The sequence below is a fragment of the Oryzias latipes genome, chromosome 11 (genome assembly GCF_053564925.1).
Source record: "Oryzias latipes strain Hd-rR chromosome 11, Olatipes_Hd-rR_3.1".
In the NCBI taxonomy this organism is placed as follows: Eukaryota; Metazoa; Chordata; class Actinopteri; order Beloniformes; family Adrianichthyidae; genus Oryzias; species Oryzias latipes.
In genome coordinates this window covers 17,035,180-17,052,406 of record NC_136247.1, presented here as the reverse complement: position 1 = coordinate 17,052,406, position 17,227 = coordinate 17,035,180, and the positions used below count along the sequence as shown (strand labels likewise).

The 17,227-nt window shown below is 39.6% G+C and overlaps 1 protein-coding gene across 19 annotated transcripts in view; it reads left to right on the top strand.

Moving 5' to 3' along the window:
* Window positions 1–17,227, top strand: part of adgrb2 (adhesion G protein-coupled receptor B2) — a 317,335-nt gene that overhangs the window by 152,559 nt on the left and 147,549 nt on the right. For all 19 annotated transcript variants that reach the window (XM_078954906.1, XM_078954905.1, XM_078954908.1 and 16 more), the window contains one exon: window positions 6,996–7,184. In XM_078954906.1, coding sequence (XP_078811032.1) covers window positions 6,996–7,184 — 189 coding nt within the window. The remainder of the gene's footprint in view (window positions 1–6,995; window positions 7,185–17,227) is intronic.

Below are 17,227 nucleotides of genomic sequence, written 5' to 3'. Positions count from 1 at the left end.
CTGCATCTGTAGCTGAAAATAGTCAGTTTCTCATAAATAATTGCACTGGAGGAGAGCTTAAAGAAACACCCAGATCTCCGCCAAACTTTGGAGATTGAAATGCATGATTCTCAGAGAATGTGTGACACTTTGTGTGAGGGAGATTTTCAAATCGTACATAATTAAAAGGAGTGGAAAAGACAAATTGAATTATTCATTGCTTGATACATTAAACTTGAATACCATAGGAAAAAGTGTGCTCGGTCTCATTTGTCTCTGTGCGGTCCTGTGATAGACAGGGAACCTGTGGAGGGCAGTATAGAAAATGAAAGGATAAATGAATAAAATTCACATGGAGAGAATGGCAGTTGGGATAGACATGGGATGGAGGGAATTTGCAATATTCATATAAACCAAACTGGAATTATTCACATGCTAGGTTCAGCTGGTGATCATATGCATATAAACAGGTTTCCATATTCAGACCCACTGCATTGTCAAAATAAAAAAGGGGTCCCTACCATGAGGGAAAACCCTTGGTTCTTTTCTCCATTGAGCACCACCCTCCCCTTCTCCTTTCTCCACATTCTTCCATTTCTCCAGGCATGTGTGACGAGCTTAAGCCCTGACTCACGGCATGTTAATGAAGATGTAATGCGATTAACGGACATGCAATTAATTTGATTCCCGTTGTTACCACGTGACGACGCCTCCGTCAATGGACGCAGAGCTCAGAAACAATTGGAATCCCTCGACTTGTTGTTTGTCAATGGTGGAACTAAGATGAAGCATGAAGGTTGGCAGGAGAACAAAAATGTTAAAGAGCTCTGTTTGATTAGATTTCTACAGAAGACTAAAGCTTTTTTTTCTTTTTTTCTTGCAGTATCCCTTTGCAGTATAATTTCACATTATTTAATTTTATTGAATTATTATTCTAAACGTTGAGCATCCTTTTGCATAAGAAATCAAGCCTTGCATTTAGTGTACATTCCTCTTGCATTTAAACATTCTCTAAAGACACATTTACATTCAAATGGCTTACATGACTTCTTTGTCTCCAGAAATGAGGTTTTTGTTCACAAATGATTAGCAGAGTCTTTATTCTTAGATAGAAAATCCAACCTGCAAAGGTTCCTCTAAATCCAGATTAGCCAAACTGGAAAACAGCCACTTAAAGTTGAAAACCAAATTTACTTCTGACTACTTGAAAGCAGAAATGCCCATAATTTACCTAAGAGACCCCACTCCGATGCTAGGATCTTGAAAACGTGTATTTGTGGCTGGGCAGGCTGGATCCATGAACGTCTTTGTTTCCTCATTTGGCTGTTTCAAACTTGGACGGCTGGATAGCTCCAATATTGCTCACCATTTTTGTTGCCCTGGTAATGTTCGCTTGGGGATGTGAGGGGTTGTAGGTTTAGTTTAGGGCAGGCTTACTCCAGGCCAACAGTCCTGCCCACAACTCAGAGGTGAAATTCAAATAACCTATTGCCGCTTTACAGAAAATATGTCCTATAAAATGACTTTCTTTTTAAATGTTGGTTAAAAATGGCATAATCTTAATTGAAAAACCACTGGGAACACTTACAATAGATCAAAAGATAATCGGAGTGGGACTTTAATTAAATGGAAGGCTAGCACTGCTGCAAATAATACTCTGATTCTCCACTATGTTCACTTGATGCTTTTGCAACAGTTTTTTAATCAAATGTCAATGTGTGAAAAGCTAGGTTCTTGATTGGGGACAGTGATTTGCAGTCTTCTTTGTGTGACTTCGCTCCAGAGTCTGTTTTGCCGAGGCCAAAATGTTCTGAGTTTAACCCCCTTTTTCTGTCGTAATGCACCTGTTTTCATCTTAAATTAATAAATAACCAGAGCGCTTCACACATGAGATAAGTGTTAAAACATAAGCACAAAGTAGGACTAACGAGGACAAAACACAAAGTAAAAAAAAACAAAAAAACTCAAGCTCAAATAAATTCTATTCAGTTGTCCTTTATCCAATGTTTTGTTGTTTGGTTTTTTTGTCCTTGCAGTGTTTTTGTCAGACTTTTCTCTTTCATTCCGTGCTTGTGGGAGGCCATGGTTGGAAAGCGTCCAAAAATCAATTGTATCAAGAGAAAAATGGACACAAGCAGAAGGAATAAGCGAAGGGCTAAGCGAAGTGGCAGATCTCCTTTTGTTACCAAACCATAGAAGTTTCTGAGCTGCTATTATATGTTATGCCATGCTTTGTTTTCCCAGCATAACATTTTCATGTGCCTAATTAAGAAAAGGTAATCAGGAAAGCAGTTGATTTTAGTCCTTGTTTATTTGCACTAGTGAACTCCTCCAATAGCTGTGGCTGATTGTTTTTTTTGGAAGTTGTGTTCATCTGTATGACAAAAAATCCTCTTCAACTCTTTTCTTCTGGCATTTTCATCGCTGTTTTGTCATCTTCTGAGAACCACCGCCAGCACTCTTTTTTTTTTAATATTCACAATGGTTTAAAAAGAAAACCCATCCACTAAAAATAACAATCGTCTTTGCCTTTTCATCTACCTTTTATTACTATCGATAAATGTTTGAAAAACAGTCCAACTGTGATATGGACATTCCTGAATGCTTTGGTTTGGAAAATAATGGCAACTTCTTCTAGTACACCAGACATTTAAAAAAAACATTTCTAGTATTTACATGGAACACTTATTATTTAGTCAAAAATGCAGTAATTTAACATCATTCATCTATTTTGCTAAGTCTACTTCTAGAATGTTGATACAGGGTGTCTTGAGACTGGACACATTTTTTTCGCTTAAAGTGAGCCAGAGTTAGCTTCCCCTGATAATCTGGAACAAATTTTGAATACACCTAAGCGGACCCTGATCCATGACCATGAACCACTCTCTGACCCATCTTTGGAGGTGGTCTCTGTTTGATTCCAATCGGAAAAAGCTTTGGTTCACTCTGAGATTCTTGTCTGAATACAATCCGTTCCTGGAGTGGAACAACTGAACTAAAATGGCCACTGTAGCCCATGGTCACGTGTTCTAAACCTGGAAGGTAGCAACAGATGAGCTGCAGACAAATGTAAAGCAACGACTGTTGTGTTATCAGAAAAAAAAAAAGAGTCCAACTTTTACATGCTTTTCTGTGTCTGTTACGCGGCATGCGCCCGATGCTAAAAGCAAAAACCTTAAAATAACATTGCAACAACACAACAATGAGACACAGCAACAACACAAGTGTTGTAGCTAGCTTTGATGCAGGGTTTCAAAATTAGTCAGCAAGATATAAAGTTTGAATTAAATATTTCCTGACAAGAACTGAAAAGCACAGGACTATTCCATAGCTTCTGCCTGTAGTTGCTTTTTCCCGCCCTCGTACTTCCTGACCAATGAGTGAAGAGATCTTTAGTCAAGTGTTTTTGTTTACAAGCTTTAGTCCGAACAGGAAAGTCCGCTTGAAGTCAGTCTGAATACAGTCCAAACGTTAAGTTCAGGACTCGATACCATTAGATCAGTGGCTCTCAATTATTTATTGCCAGGCCCCCCCCTAGGAAAAAGAAAATGTCCCCCCCCCCTCCCACACACACAATCTCGGCGCGTTGACAATATCTTAGGTTAGTATCTATAGAAATTGTGTAAGTATACCTAAAATTGTATCTTCTAACATTAACAAAAGAAAAAAATCAATATAAATCCACTTTCAACAAATATTAACTTTATTTAGCCACACAGAAACCCTGTTATAGTCTAAAACAGAAAAGAAACTTAAAGTGCCTAAAATAAAAATCTGCCAGTCCTTATTTAAACTAGAAACATTTTAACCAACTGAACCATTTGATGCTGAGAAAAATAATTCAATCAATCAATAATATTAAATGTAAATTGATCTGAAACATTAACACAGCAGCACCAATATATTTAACATTTTTAGTCTGAAGAAATAGGTAAAAACATTGTTCAAAATTTTTTTCTAAATGATGGATTGTTTATTTATGATCTCATATAGTGCAGCTGTTTTCCTGCAGTACTTGATGTCGTTATGTCAAATACTGACACCAGCTAAACCACAGGCAGACAAAGAATACATTTATGGAAAATAAAGACACATCATCAAAATGTCTCCAATAGTTCATAAAGAATGACACTTTTAGCATGAGCTGAGGAATCTAGGCAGCGCAATCCAGGCAGCGCGTGCAGGTTCCGCGTGGGCCGTCTCGCAGCCTGATCCCCCAACCCCTCCCCTCTCCTTCGCACACGCAGCCGCGTGTGACAGGAGACAGAAGCACCTGCATAGACGGCAGTTCACAGTTTCAGGCTGTTACAAATTCAGTGATATAAAAGATAATACAAAATCAATAGTAACGCAAATTTTTTTCCAAGCACTGAGCCGCTGTCACCACCGCTTCCCGTTAAATTTGCGCGCCGGGCAAATACCTGTGCCTAAAACCGCCACTATTGTGCACCCCGATGGCGCGCCCCACTATTTGAGAAGCACCGCATTAGATGGAGTTTATACCCTCGCTTTGCGCCAGACGGTTCAGGCTTCCGCGTAGTCTGTTAATTTCTTATAATGCACACCTTGTCAGTCAATATCCCTCAGGTATATATTGATGTTGTGTTCAATGAATTAGTTATAACCCTTAACCAGATTACTTTGCACGGTTAATATTGAGTGCATGAAGTTGGACCAAAAAACAAACAGTTGACATTTTCACCATTTGACTATTTTCAGACCTCCTTTCTCCTTAAAAGTTGTGCAAAACATCCCATTGCTCATATATTTCCCTTTCCATGATCACCTGCATCTCTCATTAATCAATGGGCCTAATTGATGTATAATGTCACCGAGAAATGTTTTTCTCTTTTTTTGAAATTTAACTTAATTTTTTTTTTTTTATTTTAGTCACAATTATCATATTAGTATCCATTTCAGCATGATGGCCACAATGCATTTCTAACAACACTTTTTGGTCAATAGTCTACCTATTTTGGATTCACGAGAAGAGGCACTTTTGAATCAGCTTCCCATTTTTTAGGAACAGCACAGCCAGCACGATCTGAAAATGGGTGGAATATAGGATGACGAAGGTGGATAATTTTACTTTGATCTGAGTTGCCTCCAGTTCCTTTCAAATCTAGTGGAATACCAAAGAACAGGCAGCTGTCCAGAGCCAGCCTCCAAAAGAAAGTGTCTGACTTTTGAAATAGTTCTTGAGCTGGTTGTTGTACTAGGCACATCAGGCATATAAATATATACATGTGTGCATTTATATTTAAAATGTGTGTTATGTAAAGTGGCCTGAATCTTTGTTAAGGCAACCTGGGCCATTGTTGGCCAGATGTGTTTAAGCATCCGGCCTACGCCCCCTTGTCATAGAAAACAGCGCACAGTTCATGCGTAAAAGATATCAGAACATCTTCAAAGGCTGCAGACACTTCCAGTTGTACAGGGACTTTCTTGCATTTGTTCTCTGTTCTCTGTTGATTTCACTTACAATTCAAAGCCCGTGTCAAATCCTCATTGCGGTTTGTGCCTGCTTTCCTTTGCACAGTCAGTTTTAGTAAATCACCCACAAATCTTAATTAAATTCAATGTGCATGCAATCTTAATGCAGCCACATTTATTTTAGCACTTTTTCAAACTCTAAAAAACCCTGCGTTGTAAATTTTGTGACTAAAGAGTATAATTTGGCAGTCATTTTTGCCCTAATGCTAAATCTGGCCACCTTGAAGTAACATATGCATAAACCTCTGTTTTTATACTATATTGTTGACTTGTTTTGTCTAAGATTTGTTTTCCTATCTGCCCTTTTGCCACAGTTCATGCCTCAAATAGCGTTACATGCTTATGTTGAACTTGTTTCAAGGAGCAACAATAAAAAGTGTGCAGTTTGTGTGCCCAAGATGCCTCTGGGGGGTCTTAATCCTGCATGCTTTGCATTTAAAACACCCATTAGCATTAAGAGTAAAGAAAACAGACATCCTTATGAGTGAAATACAGCAACTGTAGATGATGGAGGGCTTTATTGCTGTGACTTTTTATGGGAATTTGTGTTTTTCTTTGTGTTCATTAGTCCCAAAAAAAGAAGATTTAAAAATGTAAAAATTTTACTATGTGATGGGGCCTGGAATCAATCTCCACAACATTGGATTATGTGAAGGACATAATGAACCTCTGCTGTCATTACATTTCCTATTATGTTTGTTTGATTACTGCAGCCACTTAGTGATTTCATTATCTCCCAAGATTCTGTATTGATCCCATCACAGCTATGTTTGTTTTATTATTGAGAAAGATTGGACTCCTGTCTTTATAGTTCCAAGTGAAACGCTTGTGTTATGTAAGTTAAACAACAGTAGAAGTGAGAATTGCTAAAACTTTTGCTTTGATTGAAATGAGAAGAAAACATTGTTCTGAAACTTGCCGTTCATCTCAAATAGCAGCTTTCTTTGTTTTGTCGACTTGATGATTTTGTGCCGCAGCACTTGTGCACACTTAGTACACCTAAGCCTCATTTCCACTGAGCGGTGTGTTACGGTACGGTCCGGTCCGGTCTAATTTTAGAATGGTTCACACAATTCAGGCGAGCATTTCCACTCAAAGTTGGACTGTCATGGCGCATCCGGGGTGTAGACCAATTGCGTCGCTTTGCGTTTGTTGCAGACATCTTTTCCTGATACATGTCGACTGAAAGACAACAATTGACTGTTTAGAATCGTTGGCGCTGGTTTGGCGCTTTCTATTGCTGTAATGACCTTCCGTCAATCAACGGGGTTTCATCGTGTGACGACAGTAGCTCCGCTCTAACCGGTCTGGACCTACAACCAACGGGGGCCCAAAAATGGCACGATTCGGTCCGACTTAATAGGTCCATTTAATAATGGAAACGCTCAAAATACTGGACAGAACTACCATAAAGTAGCGCTCAGTGGAAAGGAGGCTACTCGGCATGAGCAGAAACCATTGGATTCATTTAGCTACTGTTGCGTGCACATTCAAATTTCCAACGTTTCCTCCTCGCTTCTCAGGCGATCCCGCAGCTGAGGAATGGTCACAGTGGAGTGTGTGTTCTCTCACATGTGGACAAGGTTGGCAAGTGAGGACGCGGTCTTGTGTATCTTCTCCCTATGGGACGCTGTGCAGCGGTGCCCTGCGGGAAACACGCATGTGCAACAACACAGTTTCCTGTCCAGGGGAACCTGGAATCATCACCTCAGGTATGTCTTAATACTTACACTCTATTGGCTACTTTTGGCCTGTGTCCAATTCAGAAAAACTTAATGCTTGGGTTTTGTCAAATGTGTTCATTCAAGTCTAGAAGACTAGACTTTGTGGAGTCGAGCCTTTTGCTTCAGCTCATTTAATGGTAGCAAAAGCAGATCTTATTCTCTTGGGTCAAATCAGAACTGCTCTCCAGAGGAGTCTCTCAATCCTTTATCTCAGTCAAATTTATCCCTAGTACATTTTTCTTTTTGTGAATCTACCATCAAGACAAAAAATACATTTAGAACCAAATGGTAAGCGTCTTATTTATGTGAAATATTTCATTGAGCCATTATTGTGGGAGCTACGCTCTGAAAATGACACTCAATAGGTGACATCTTTGAAGTTGTCATATTTTACAATAGTTATAGATGTTTTAAAACTGTAAAATTCCTCACTACACACTTAATACACTTTTCTCAGAAAGGTATGAACGTTTGCATACTCTTGTTTAAACTCTCAAAGTTCAAATTTCATAGCAAATAAATCCAGTACTGTAGAATGAAAACAAAACTGTCTCAATCAAAGATTTGTGTAAACCTGACAATCTGAACACATTTTGTTCAGGAGACACAACACTGAGGAGACTTATTGACAAAGTTGGCAGCCAATCTACACGCAGAACACTGTGCACTGTAAAAAGAAAAAAGGTTGCACTGAATAATCTGCAACACCGTGTAAGGTGAATCGCGATATAGCAAGGTACCACTGTATTCAAAGAATGAAACCCAAAATCTGCTTGCTTTTTAAGATTTATGTATATTTGGCAAACTGTAGGCATTCTGTACTGTTAAGGAAGCGTGGCATGGAGGAGAGTGTTTGACAATGCTTTACAGCCAATCAGGAAGCAGAACATAATTGCTCTAAAAATAAAATTAAAAAAAAAAACATGCAAAATTGTATTTACAAAAATCAGTGAAATGGTGTAACCATGAAAGGTGAACTGCAATAGAAGCATTGGGTATCACCAATATATTCCAGAATCTATTAAATTTGATACAGCAGAGCTTGGATCTATTTGATTCACAATTTTTTCGATTCTTTTGATCCCCTTGATTCAATTCACTTGTTAATTTACACGGTTTACACAGATAGAAAATATTTTTTAGACATACATTAACAATCTATATACAAGTTTTGAAGATATTCATATTAATCTGATACAGTTCACATATTGTAAAATTGTTAAAAGGAGAAGCTCCAACAAAAATGTGCAGATCAGTAACGTTGTTAAAGGTTTATACTGGCTTATATTACAGAAACAAATGTTCTGCTGCTCCTGGAGGGTGTTTCATTCTGGCCACTAGGTGGAGCTTGCGCTATAGCATTACACGTTATTCCAGGCAATTTGAGCAAGAAACTTTACTTTAGACCAGTCTGGCCAGTCTGGCCGGTCCGGGCCGCGGGACACTTGGCACCGGGATGCACAGAAAGAACAAATAATTTCGATTTTATTGTTTTGTTTTTTTTCGAAAAAAACGTTTTATTTTGAAAAGTGACCGGATTCTCTCTGTTACATCCGTCACACTTACCATAGCAACCAGAGTGTGTCGCATTGGGTTAGGGTAGAAACGATGTTGCTCATGTGATGTTCTGTTGTTGGTGTGACGTTACGAGGACACAGCTAATAAAGTTGCACATGATTACACAGTGGATTTACGTTTATTATTATTATTGTTATTATTATTACTAAAGAGAAAATACCACCCCCAGTCCACGGTAAACGTGTCTTCCGTTGCACCTCAACCCCCCCCCCCCCCCCCCCCCCTCCACCGGTCCGCGGTAAACGTGTCTTGCGTTGTACCGTTCCGCGGTGACAAAAAGGTTGGGGACCATTGCTTTAGACCACAAATGGTTACTTTAAAAAAATCTTTCCTTAAAAGACTTTAGAAAATTCATGTCTGAGAGTATGTAAAGCTGTTCATTTAGTCAGCAATGTATGTTTAGGTCGAAACGAGAGTTAGCATTTCTTATGGGAAACTCCATTATATAAGCTAGCGGACTTTGGCTTTACTGCTGTTTCGCGGACAAGGAAATTCATAAAGATCGATCTCTACTTTTATGGATTTATTCTGATCATTTCATGGATTTTGTCTACCTAGCCCCACGCAATATAGTGAGGGGACACTATATCTTTGTGAAAAAATGTATAAACAATTAAGGCAAATGTTACTATCTTGTATCTTTTGAGGTCTACATCCCCCACAAACACACACAAAGGCACATGCACCATTATCAATTCATGTTTCCACATCTTTAGAGATTCTGAAGGAAGCTAAAGGATGTTGTTAATGTAGGAGTGTCTGATGAAAGAAGCTCGATCTCATCAGTCAGAACACAACGCTGCTGATGGAAAAAAAAAAGGTTCTATTAATCTTGTTGGGCAGCAGAAAGGAGCAGAAAAAGATATAAGTTATCTCTGAAGATCATGTGCCTTGATCTCTATTTGTATCTCTCTTTTCATTCATTGTGTTTGTCTCATTATTCTTTTCTTGTTTTCATCCACATGAGTGTAGCCTGGAAATTAATCCATTTTAAAAGCATTTTCTGCAAACTAATCTTTGAATGTATTTGTGCTGATGATATGACCACTTGGACTAAGAGGGAAAATCATGAGCAAATACTTATTTACTCCCATGATGAACATAACAACATGAAAAACCTCAACTGCTCATTTAGTTTTTACGTCAGCTTTACTGCAATTGTTCTTTTTTTAACTCCAAGACATATTTTCCCAATAAAATAAAAGTTTCATGTGTATACATGCTTTGCCAATCAGTCTAAGTGCTGCCTGCTCATGACAAAACGACAGCAGAAAAAAAAAAGTAGAATGCGTCATTCTTTTTCTCCTGGAGACACACAACACAATCAGGTTACTGAGGGGACTTGTAGTCAGTTTATGCTAAATAATTCTTGTTTTGATTGAAGGTTTTTACTGGATAAAATGCTTAAGTGTTTTCTATCCAGCTTGTATTTGATTGGCCTGATTTGAATAGAGGTTAAATTCTGTCATAAAATAACGAGGCAGCTTTTTTTTTTTTTCCCAAATCTTTTTCAGCTGCTTTTCAGAATATCTTTTGTTCCTTCTCTTTGTTTACAACATTATGACCTGAATCATTAAGGAATGATTCCGGTCTTCTGAACAAGGCTTGAACACTAGACACAGAGTTCTTGTCACTGTATTTTCTACACTATAAGGTGCACTATTTCTTTTTCAAAAAGCACCTTATATTTGAATTAAAGTGGGTTTTGCTTAATATTGAAACAGGTTTGAGAGATATGCAGTGCTTTGTCAAAATGTTGGGTGGGTGTCATAAAGAAAACGTGTCAAATGTGTAGCATTGTCTGAGGTTGTGTCTGAATTCCCACCTTAACCCCTAACTACTCAAAAACGATGTAGTGCTGCACTATGTAGGGCCGTGAATTATAAAAAGCAATTAGGACACTGTGCTCATTACTTTTTTTTTTCTAATGTCGGATATGACGTCATTGATTTCACAAAGTTAAAATCTAATTAAAATTAGGGTTTTACGATGATTATTAATGAGTCCACCGTCTTTTGAAGATAAAAACTTTGATGGTTTATTAAAATAATATATATATAAAAACAAATTTTGGGTTAAAAAAGTTCTGACTCAATCCATTGTGAATATGTATATATATTTACCGATCTAGTGAGCATCAATGCACACTGGTTTTTCGCAGAGACTTCTGAGAAATTTCCAGGGCACTGGATTTGGGAATTGTAGATTCGGACAGCACTAGAAAATGGCGAACATATATAGTGCACTATAGAGGGGTTAGGGTGGGAATTCGGACATACCTTGACTGCTTTTTTATGTGTTACGAGCAAGGTTTGAAGTTAGCATTGTCACAGTAACAACTGTATGAGTCTGTTTTTTCACATGTTACAAACATGGCTAAAGTGTTGCGTGTCGGACTGTTATGTGTTATTGTAAATATGCTAACCCAGCTAATAAGTGGCTGTATCGGGCCGTGGTTTTTGTACGGGATACTAACGGGGTTTTGAGTTAGCATAGTCAGAGTGACATTTGTTTTAGCTTTATCATTACGTGTTTTTTAAACCCACAAATTCACAGGGATGAACATGAAGGGAAGAACATGAAGATCCCCCATTGATGTTCTGGTTCAGGTCCCCCAGCCGGCACTTAAACCGGGGGCCTTCTTGCTGTGAAGCAAAGGCGCTAACCACTGTAGCACCGTGCCGCGTTTTTTTATTTTTTTTGCCTTTTGTCCAAATAATGAAGCTAAAGTTTGTTTTAAAGAAGCAAGCTCAGTGATAAAGAACATTTAAGCTATGTGACCGGAACTCCTTTTTTAGCCGTGCGGTTATCACTGTGGTATATCACTTTTTAATGCACACCCAGCTACTTATCAGAATCGAGAATTCACACGGACCATGTTATAAAAGTGTTGTGAATACGCTAATGCACCTAACATAGCTAACGTGTTGCAGTGTCGAGCTGTGTTTTTTTTTTTATGTCACTAACAAGGTTGGCTATTATTGTGTATACACTAACGTTGCTAACGTGTTGCTATGTTGGACTGTGTTTTTGGTATGGGATGCTAACAAGGTTACGTTTGTTTTACTTGTATTAGTCTGTTTTTTTTTTTTCTTTACATGTTAAAAAGAAAATGGGAGTTACAAAAATACGCTAACGTGGCTAACGCTTCTATCATGTAGCATTAGTTTTAGAATTACTGTGAACGCCGTAAAGTCTGACTTATCTCTGACTTTTTTATTTTGGTTGTAGTGCTTTTAAGATTGCTACGCCTTATATATGACATAAACTTGATAATAGATCATTCATTGATGGTGCGCCATCTGGTGCGGCCCTTAGTTCTGAAAATACTTTTTCACTAATCTTTGCATCCTTATTCTGCCTTTATTGTTGCTTTTATTTTTATGAGACTAGTATTTTTCACTTTTACTCAAATGTACACATTTATTAATGTTGTCAGTTTCCTCGTGCCTCTGCTTTAGATCTCTCTATATGCAGTTTTCATTTTTACATTCTACACGTATGTGAATATTCAATGGGTTTTTTATATGATACACTGGGCAAAGTAAAATGAAAAAAAAAAAGCAAACAAACAACTGTAAAGGGAGAGGAACATTTTCTTCCCTGTCAGTGCATATGCTAATCTTGTCTTCATGCAAATGTGGCAGCCCGATTTGTCTGTCTAAGCGCCTCATTTTCCTTTCCGTGTCGATATTAATACCCTGAGCCGCTCCTTTGATGGGATATTGGTTGCTGTGTTATGTTTCGTTTATTATTTCATTTTATCCTCTGCTCCTCTGATGTATTCTGACACACTTCTGGAGGGGTTTCGGGGCACTCCAGGGACTGCTTGAATGGGATCACACCAAATTCAAGTTGACTTAACTTGTGGGGTGTGACTGAAGCGTTTGAAAGTCTTTTAATGAATTAGCAGATGTTTTTTAACGGGAAAATATGACATTGCAAGCATGTATAGATTTAAATGGTTAATTTGCTTACATGTAAAAAAAACAAAAACAAAAAAAAAAAAAAGTGGCCAAAGATGTTAGAAGTACCTATTATATTTGTCTGAATGTCCCCTACAAGGAAAAAAAACTAGAAAATACATTTAACACACATGAGACACAGTGTTATTTACTACGAATATATATATATATATATATATATATATATATATATATATATATTTTAATCAATTTGTGTTTGCTCACTTACAAATTATTTGGCATGCTGGGAGTTGTTTTCACTTTTGTTAGAAAATTTCAGGCTATTGTTCACTTCCTACTTCCTTGTCCCTAGAAGACTATGTAGAGCTGGACTATCCAGTGTCCCTGAATTTTATTGCAATTCAGACACATGTTTACTACGTTTCTTTTTTTTCAATTTTACTTTTTAAAATGCTAAATATGACGTCACCTATTTACACAAGTCTTCTTTCTTTCTCTTTCGGCTTTTCCCATCAGGGGTCGCCACAGCGAATCATCCTTTTCCACCTCACTCTATCATGGACATCTTCTACCCTAACATTAGCCAACTTCATGTCCTCTGTTAAGACATCCATGTATCTCCTCTTTGGCCGTCCTCTCGCCCTCCTGCCAGGCAGCTCCATCTCCAACATCCTTCTACCAATATATCCACTATCCCTCCTCTGAACATGTCCAAACCATCTCAGTCTGGCTTCTCTGACTTTGTCGCTGACACAGGCAACATGAGCCGTCCCTCTGATGTACTCGTTCCTTATCCTGTCTAACCTGGTCACTCCTAAGGAGAACCTCAACATCTTCATCTCCGCTACCTCCATCTCAGCCTCTTGTCTCTGTCTCACTGCTACCGTCTCTAACCCATAGAGCAGAGCTGGTCTCACCACTGTCTTGTACACCTTTCCTTTGAGTCTTGCTGTCACTCTTCTGTCACACAACACTCCTGACACTTTCCTCCACCCGCTCCAGCCTGCCTGCACTCGCCTCTTCACCTCTTTTCCACACTCCCCATCACACTGAACTGTTGACCCCAAGTACTTAAACTCCTGCACCTTCTTCACCTCAGCCCCCTGTAACCTAATGCTTCTACCTTGATCCCTCTCGTTCAGACACATGTATTCTGTCTTACTACGACTGACCTTCATGCCTCTTCTTTCCAGAGCAAACCTCCACCTCTCTAGCTGTTCCTCCACCTGCTCTCTACTCTCACTGCAAATTACAATGTCATCCGCAAACATCATTGTCCAGGGAGATTCCTGTCTTACCTCGTCTGTCAGCCTGTCCATCAGCATAGCAAACAAAAAAGGACTCAAAGCTGATCCTTGGTGTAGTCCCACCTCCACCTTGAACTCCTCTGTCTGACCTACAGCACATCTCACCACCGTCATACTTCTCTCATACATGTCCTGAACTACTCTGACATACTTCTCTGCCACTCCAGACGACCTCATACAGTACCACAGCTCCTCCCTCGGCACCCTGTCATACGCCTTCTCTAAATCTACGAACACACAATGCAGCTCCTTCTGACCTTCTCTGTACTTTTCCATCAACATTCTCAAAGCAAAAATGGCATCAGTGGTGCTCTTACGGGGCATGAAACCATACTGCTGCTCACAAATCTCCACCTTCTTCCTAAGCCTGGCTTCCACTACTCTTTCCCACAGCTTCATTGTGTGGCTCATCAACTTTATTCCTCTATAGTTGCTGCAGTTCTGCGTGTCACCCTTGTTCTTAAAGATCGGAACCAGAACGCTTCTCCTCCATTCCTCAGGCATCTTCTCACTCTCTAAAATCCTATTGAACAACCTCGTTAGAAATTCCACTGCTGTCTCTCCTAAGCACTTCCATACCTCCACAGGTACGTCATCAGGACCAACGGCCTTTCCGCTCTTCATCCTTTTCAGAGCCTTCCTAACCTCATCCTTTCCAATCTCTGCTACTTCCTGCTCCACAACAACCACATCTTCCTCCCTTCTTTCCCTGTCATTTTCCACGTTCATCAGCTCCTCAAAATACTCCTTCCATCTTTTTTGTACACTCTCCTGAGTTGTTAGCACCTTTCCATCTCTGTCCTTAATCACCCTTATCTGTTGCACGTCCTTCCCATCTCTGTCTCTCTGTCTGGCTAGCCTGTACAAGTCCTTTTCTCCTTCCTTTGTGTCTAACCTGTCATATAGCTCATCGTAAGCTTTCTGTTTGGCCTTTGCCACCTCTCTCTTCACTCTACGCTGCGCTTCCTTGTACTCCTGTCTACCTTCCTCAGTCCTTTCTACATCCCACTTCCTTTTAGCCAACCTCTTCCTCTGGACGCATTCCTGTACTTCCTCATTCCACCACCAAGTCTCTTTACCGTCTTTCCTCTTTCCAGATGACACACCTAGCACCTTCCTACCTGTTTCCCTGATAATTTCTGCTGTAGTTTCCCAGTCATCTGGAAGCTCATCCTGACCACCCAGGACCTGTCTCAACTTCTGCCTAAATTCCTCACAAGTTTCTTCATTCTGTAGCTTCCACCACTTGGTCTTCTTTTCTGTTTTCCCTCTCTTCTTCTTCCTGACCTCCAGAGTCATCTTACACACCACCATGCGGTGCTGTCTGGCTACACTCTCTCCTACCACCACTTTGCAGTCAATAACCTCTCTCAAATGACGTCGTCTACATAGGATGTAGTCCACCTGAGTACTCCTACCTCCACTTCTGTATGTCACTCTATGTTCCTCTCTCTTCTGGAAGTAAGTGTTGACTACAGCCATTTCCATCCTCTTCGCAAAGTCCACCACCATCTGTCCCTCCAGATTCCTTTCCTTCACACCAAACCTGCCCATCACCTCCTCATCACCTCTGTTGCCCTCACCAACATGTCCATTAAAGTCTGCTCCAATAACAACTCTCTCTCCTCTGGGGATACTCTCTATGACCTCATCCAACTCACTCCAGAATCTCTCCTTCACTTCTAACTCACAGCCAACCTGTGGCGCATACCCACTGACTACATTCACCATCACCCCTTCAATTTCTAACTTTAGGCTCATCATCCTGTCTGAGACTCTTTTCACCTCTAGAACACTGTTTACAAACTCCCCCTTCAGAATCACACCTACCCCGTTTCTCTTCCTATCAACACCATGATAGAACAGTTTGTATCCTCCTCCAATACTACGTGCCTTGCTGCCCTTCCACCTTGTCTCCTGCACACACAGTACATCTACCTTCCTTCTCTCCATCATGTCTGCCAGCTCTCTGCCTTTCCCTGTCATTGTGCCAATGTTAAGAGTCCCTATTCTCAAACCTATGTTCCTGCCTTTTCCCTTCTCTCTCTGGCCACGGACCCTTCTGCCTCCCCTCTTTCTTCGACCAACAGTAGTCAAATTTCCACCGACACCCTGTAGGTTAACAGCATCGGTGGCGGTCGTTGTTAACCCGGGCCTCGACCGATCCGGTATGTGTAAAGTGTTGTGGATGATTCGCATGGTTATTTTGGCAATTTTTACGCCGGATGCCCTTCCTGACGCAACCCTCTCTATTTATCCGGGCTTGGGACCGGCACAGAGGCAACTGGCTTGCAACCCCTGCGGCTAGATTCCTGCGGCTAGATTCCCTATTTACACAAGTAAAAAAGTTTTTTCCCTATTTACACAAGTAAAAACTTCATAAATATGAACATTTTCCAAATTTCATTAATGAAATGCTGTGTTCTAGTGATTAAAATTTGGAAGATTTATAAAACATAGATATACTTAGATTAGGTTGACACATCATTCAAATGCAATGCATTGTGGTCTATATTTGCCAATCTAGTGACCATTGATGCACACTGGTTTTTTGCCAAGACTTCTGGGAAATTTTCAGGGCCCTGGATTTTGGAAATATACTGTAGATTCGGGCAGTCCCACAAAATGGCTTTAGAGGACACTGTCTTAGAGTGAAGTAGCTTGGACAGTTATTTTAAAGAGTAACTAGATATTTTTGTGTGAGCAAATCTCCAAACAAACCAAACTATCAAATATCTTCAAATGTGTTTTTTTTTTCCTAATATCTGAAGTAAACTGGAGCTGAGTTTACTTATAAAAGGTAGCACAACAGTTAGTGATTTATTCAAGGAAGGCAGATTGAGTTTATATGGTCAGTGACATCTAGAACTGGACTTGAAACAATTGAATGCAGTCTGTCAGGTCAGTGCACAGTCAAAGGCTGTCACATCAGACTTTCAGTTACCATACAAGCAGGAGACCACAAGTTTATTTAAACATGCTACAATGAACTCATGGGAGCTTCATCAAAAACAGATGCATACCTCTACAGGACAGAAAAACACTGATGACTCATGTTGACTTGGTGGTTTGTTTCTTTTTTTCCCCTCTCCACCAAAATATTTCCATAATTTTTTTACAGAAGTAGACAAATCTATAATATGCACATGTCCCTTTGCAAAACAGGAAAAAGAGAATTGGTGGGCTAAACAACAACAGCAGGAAAAAATTACCAAATAAA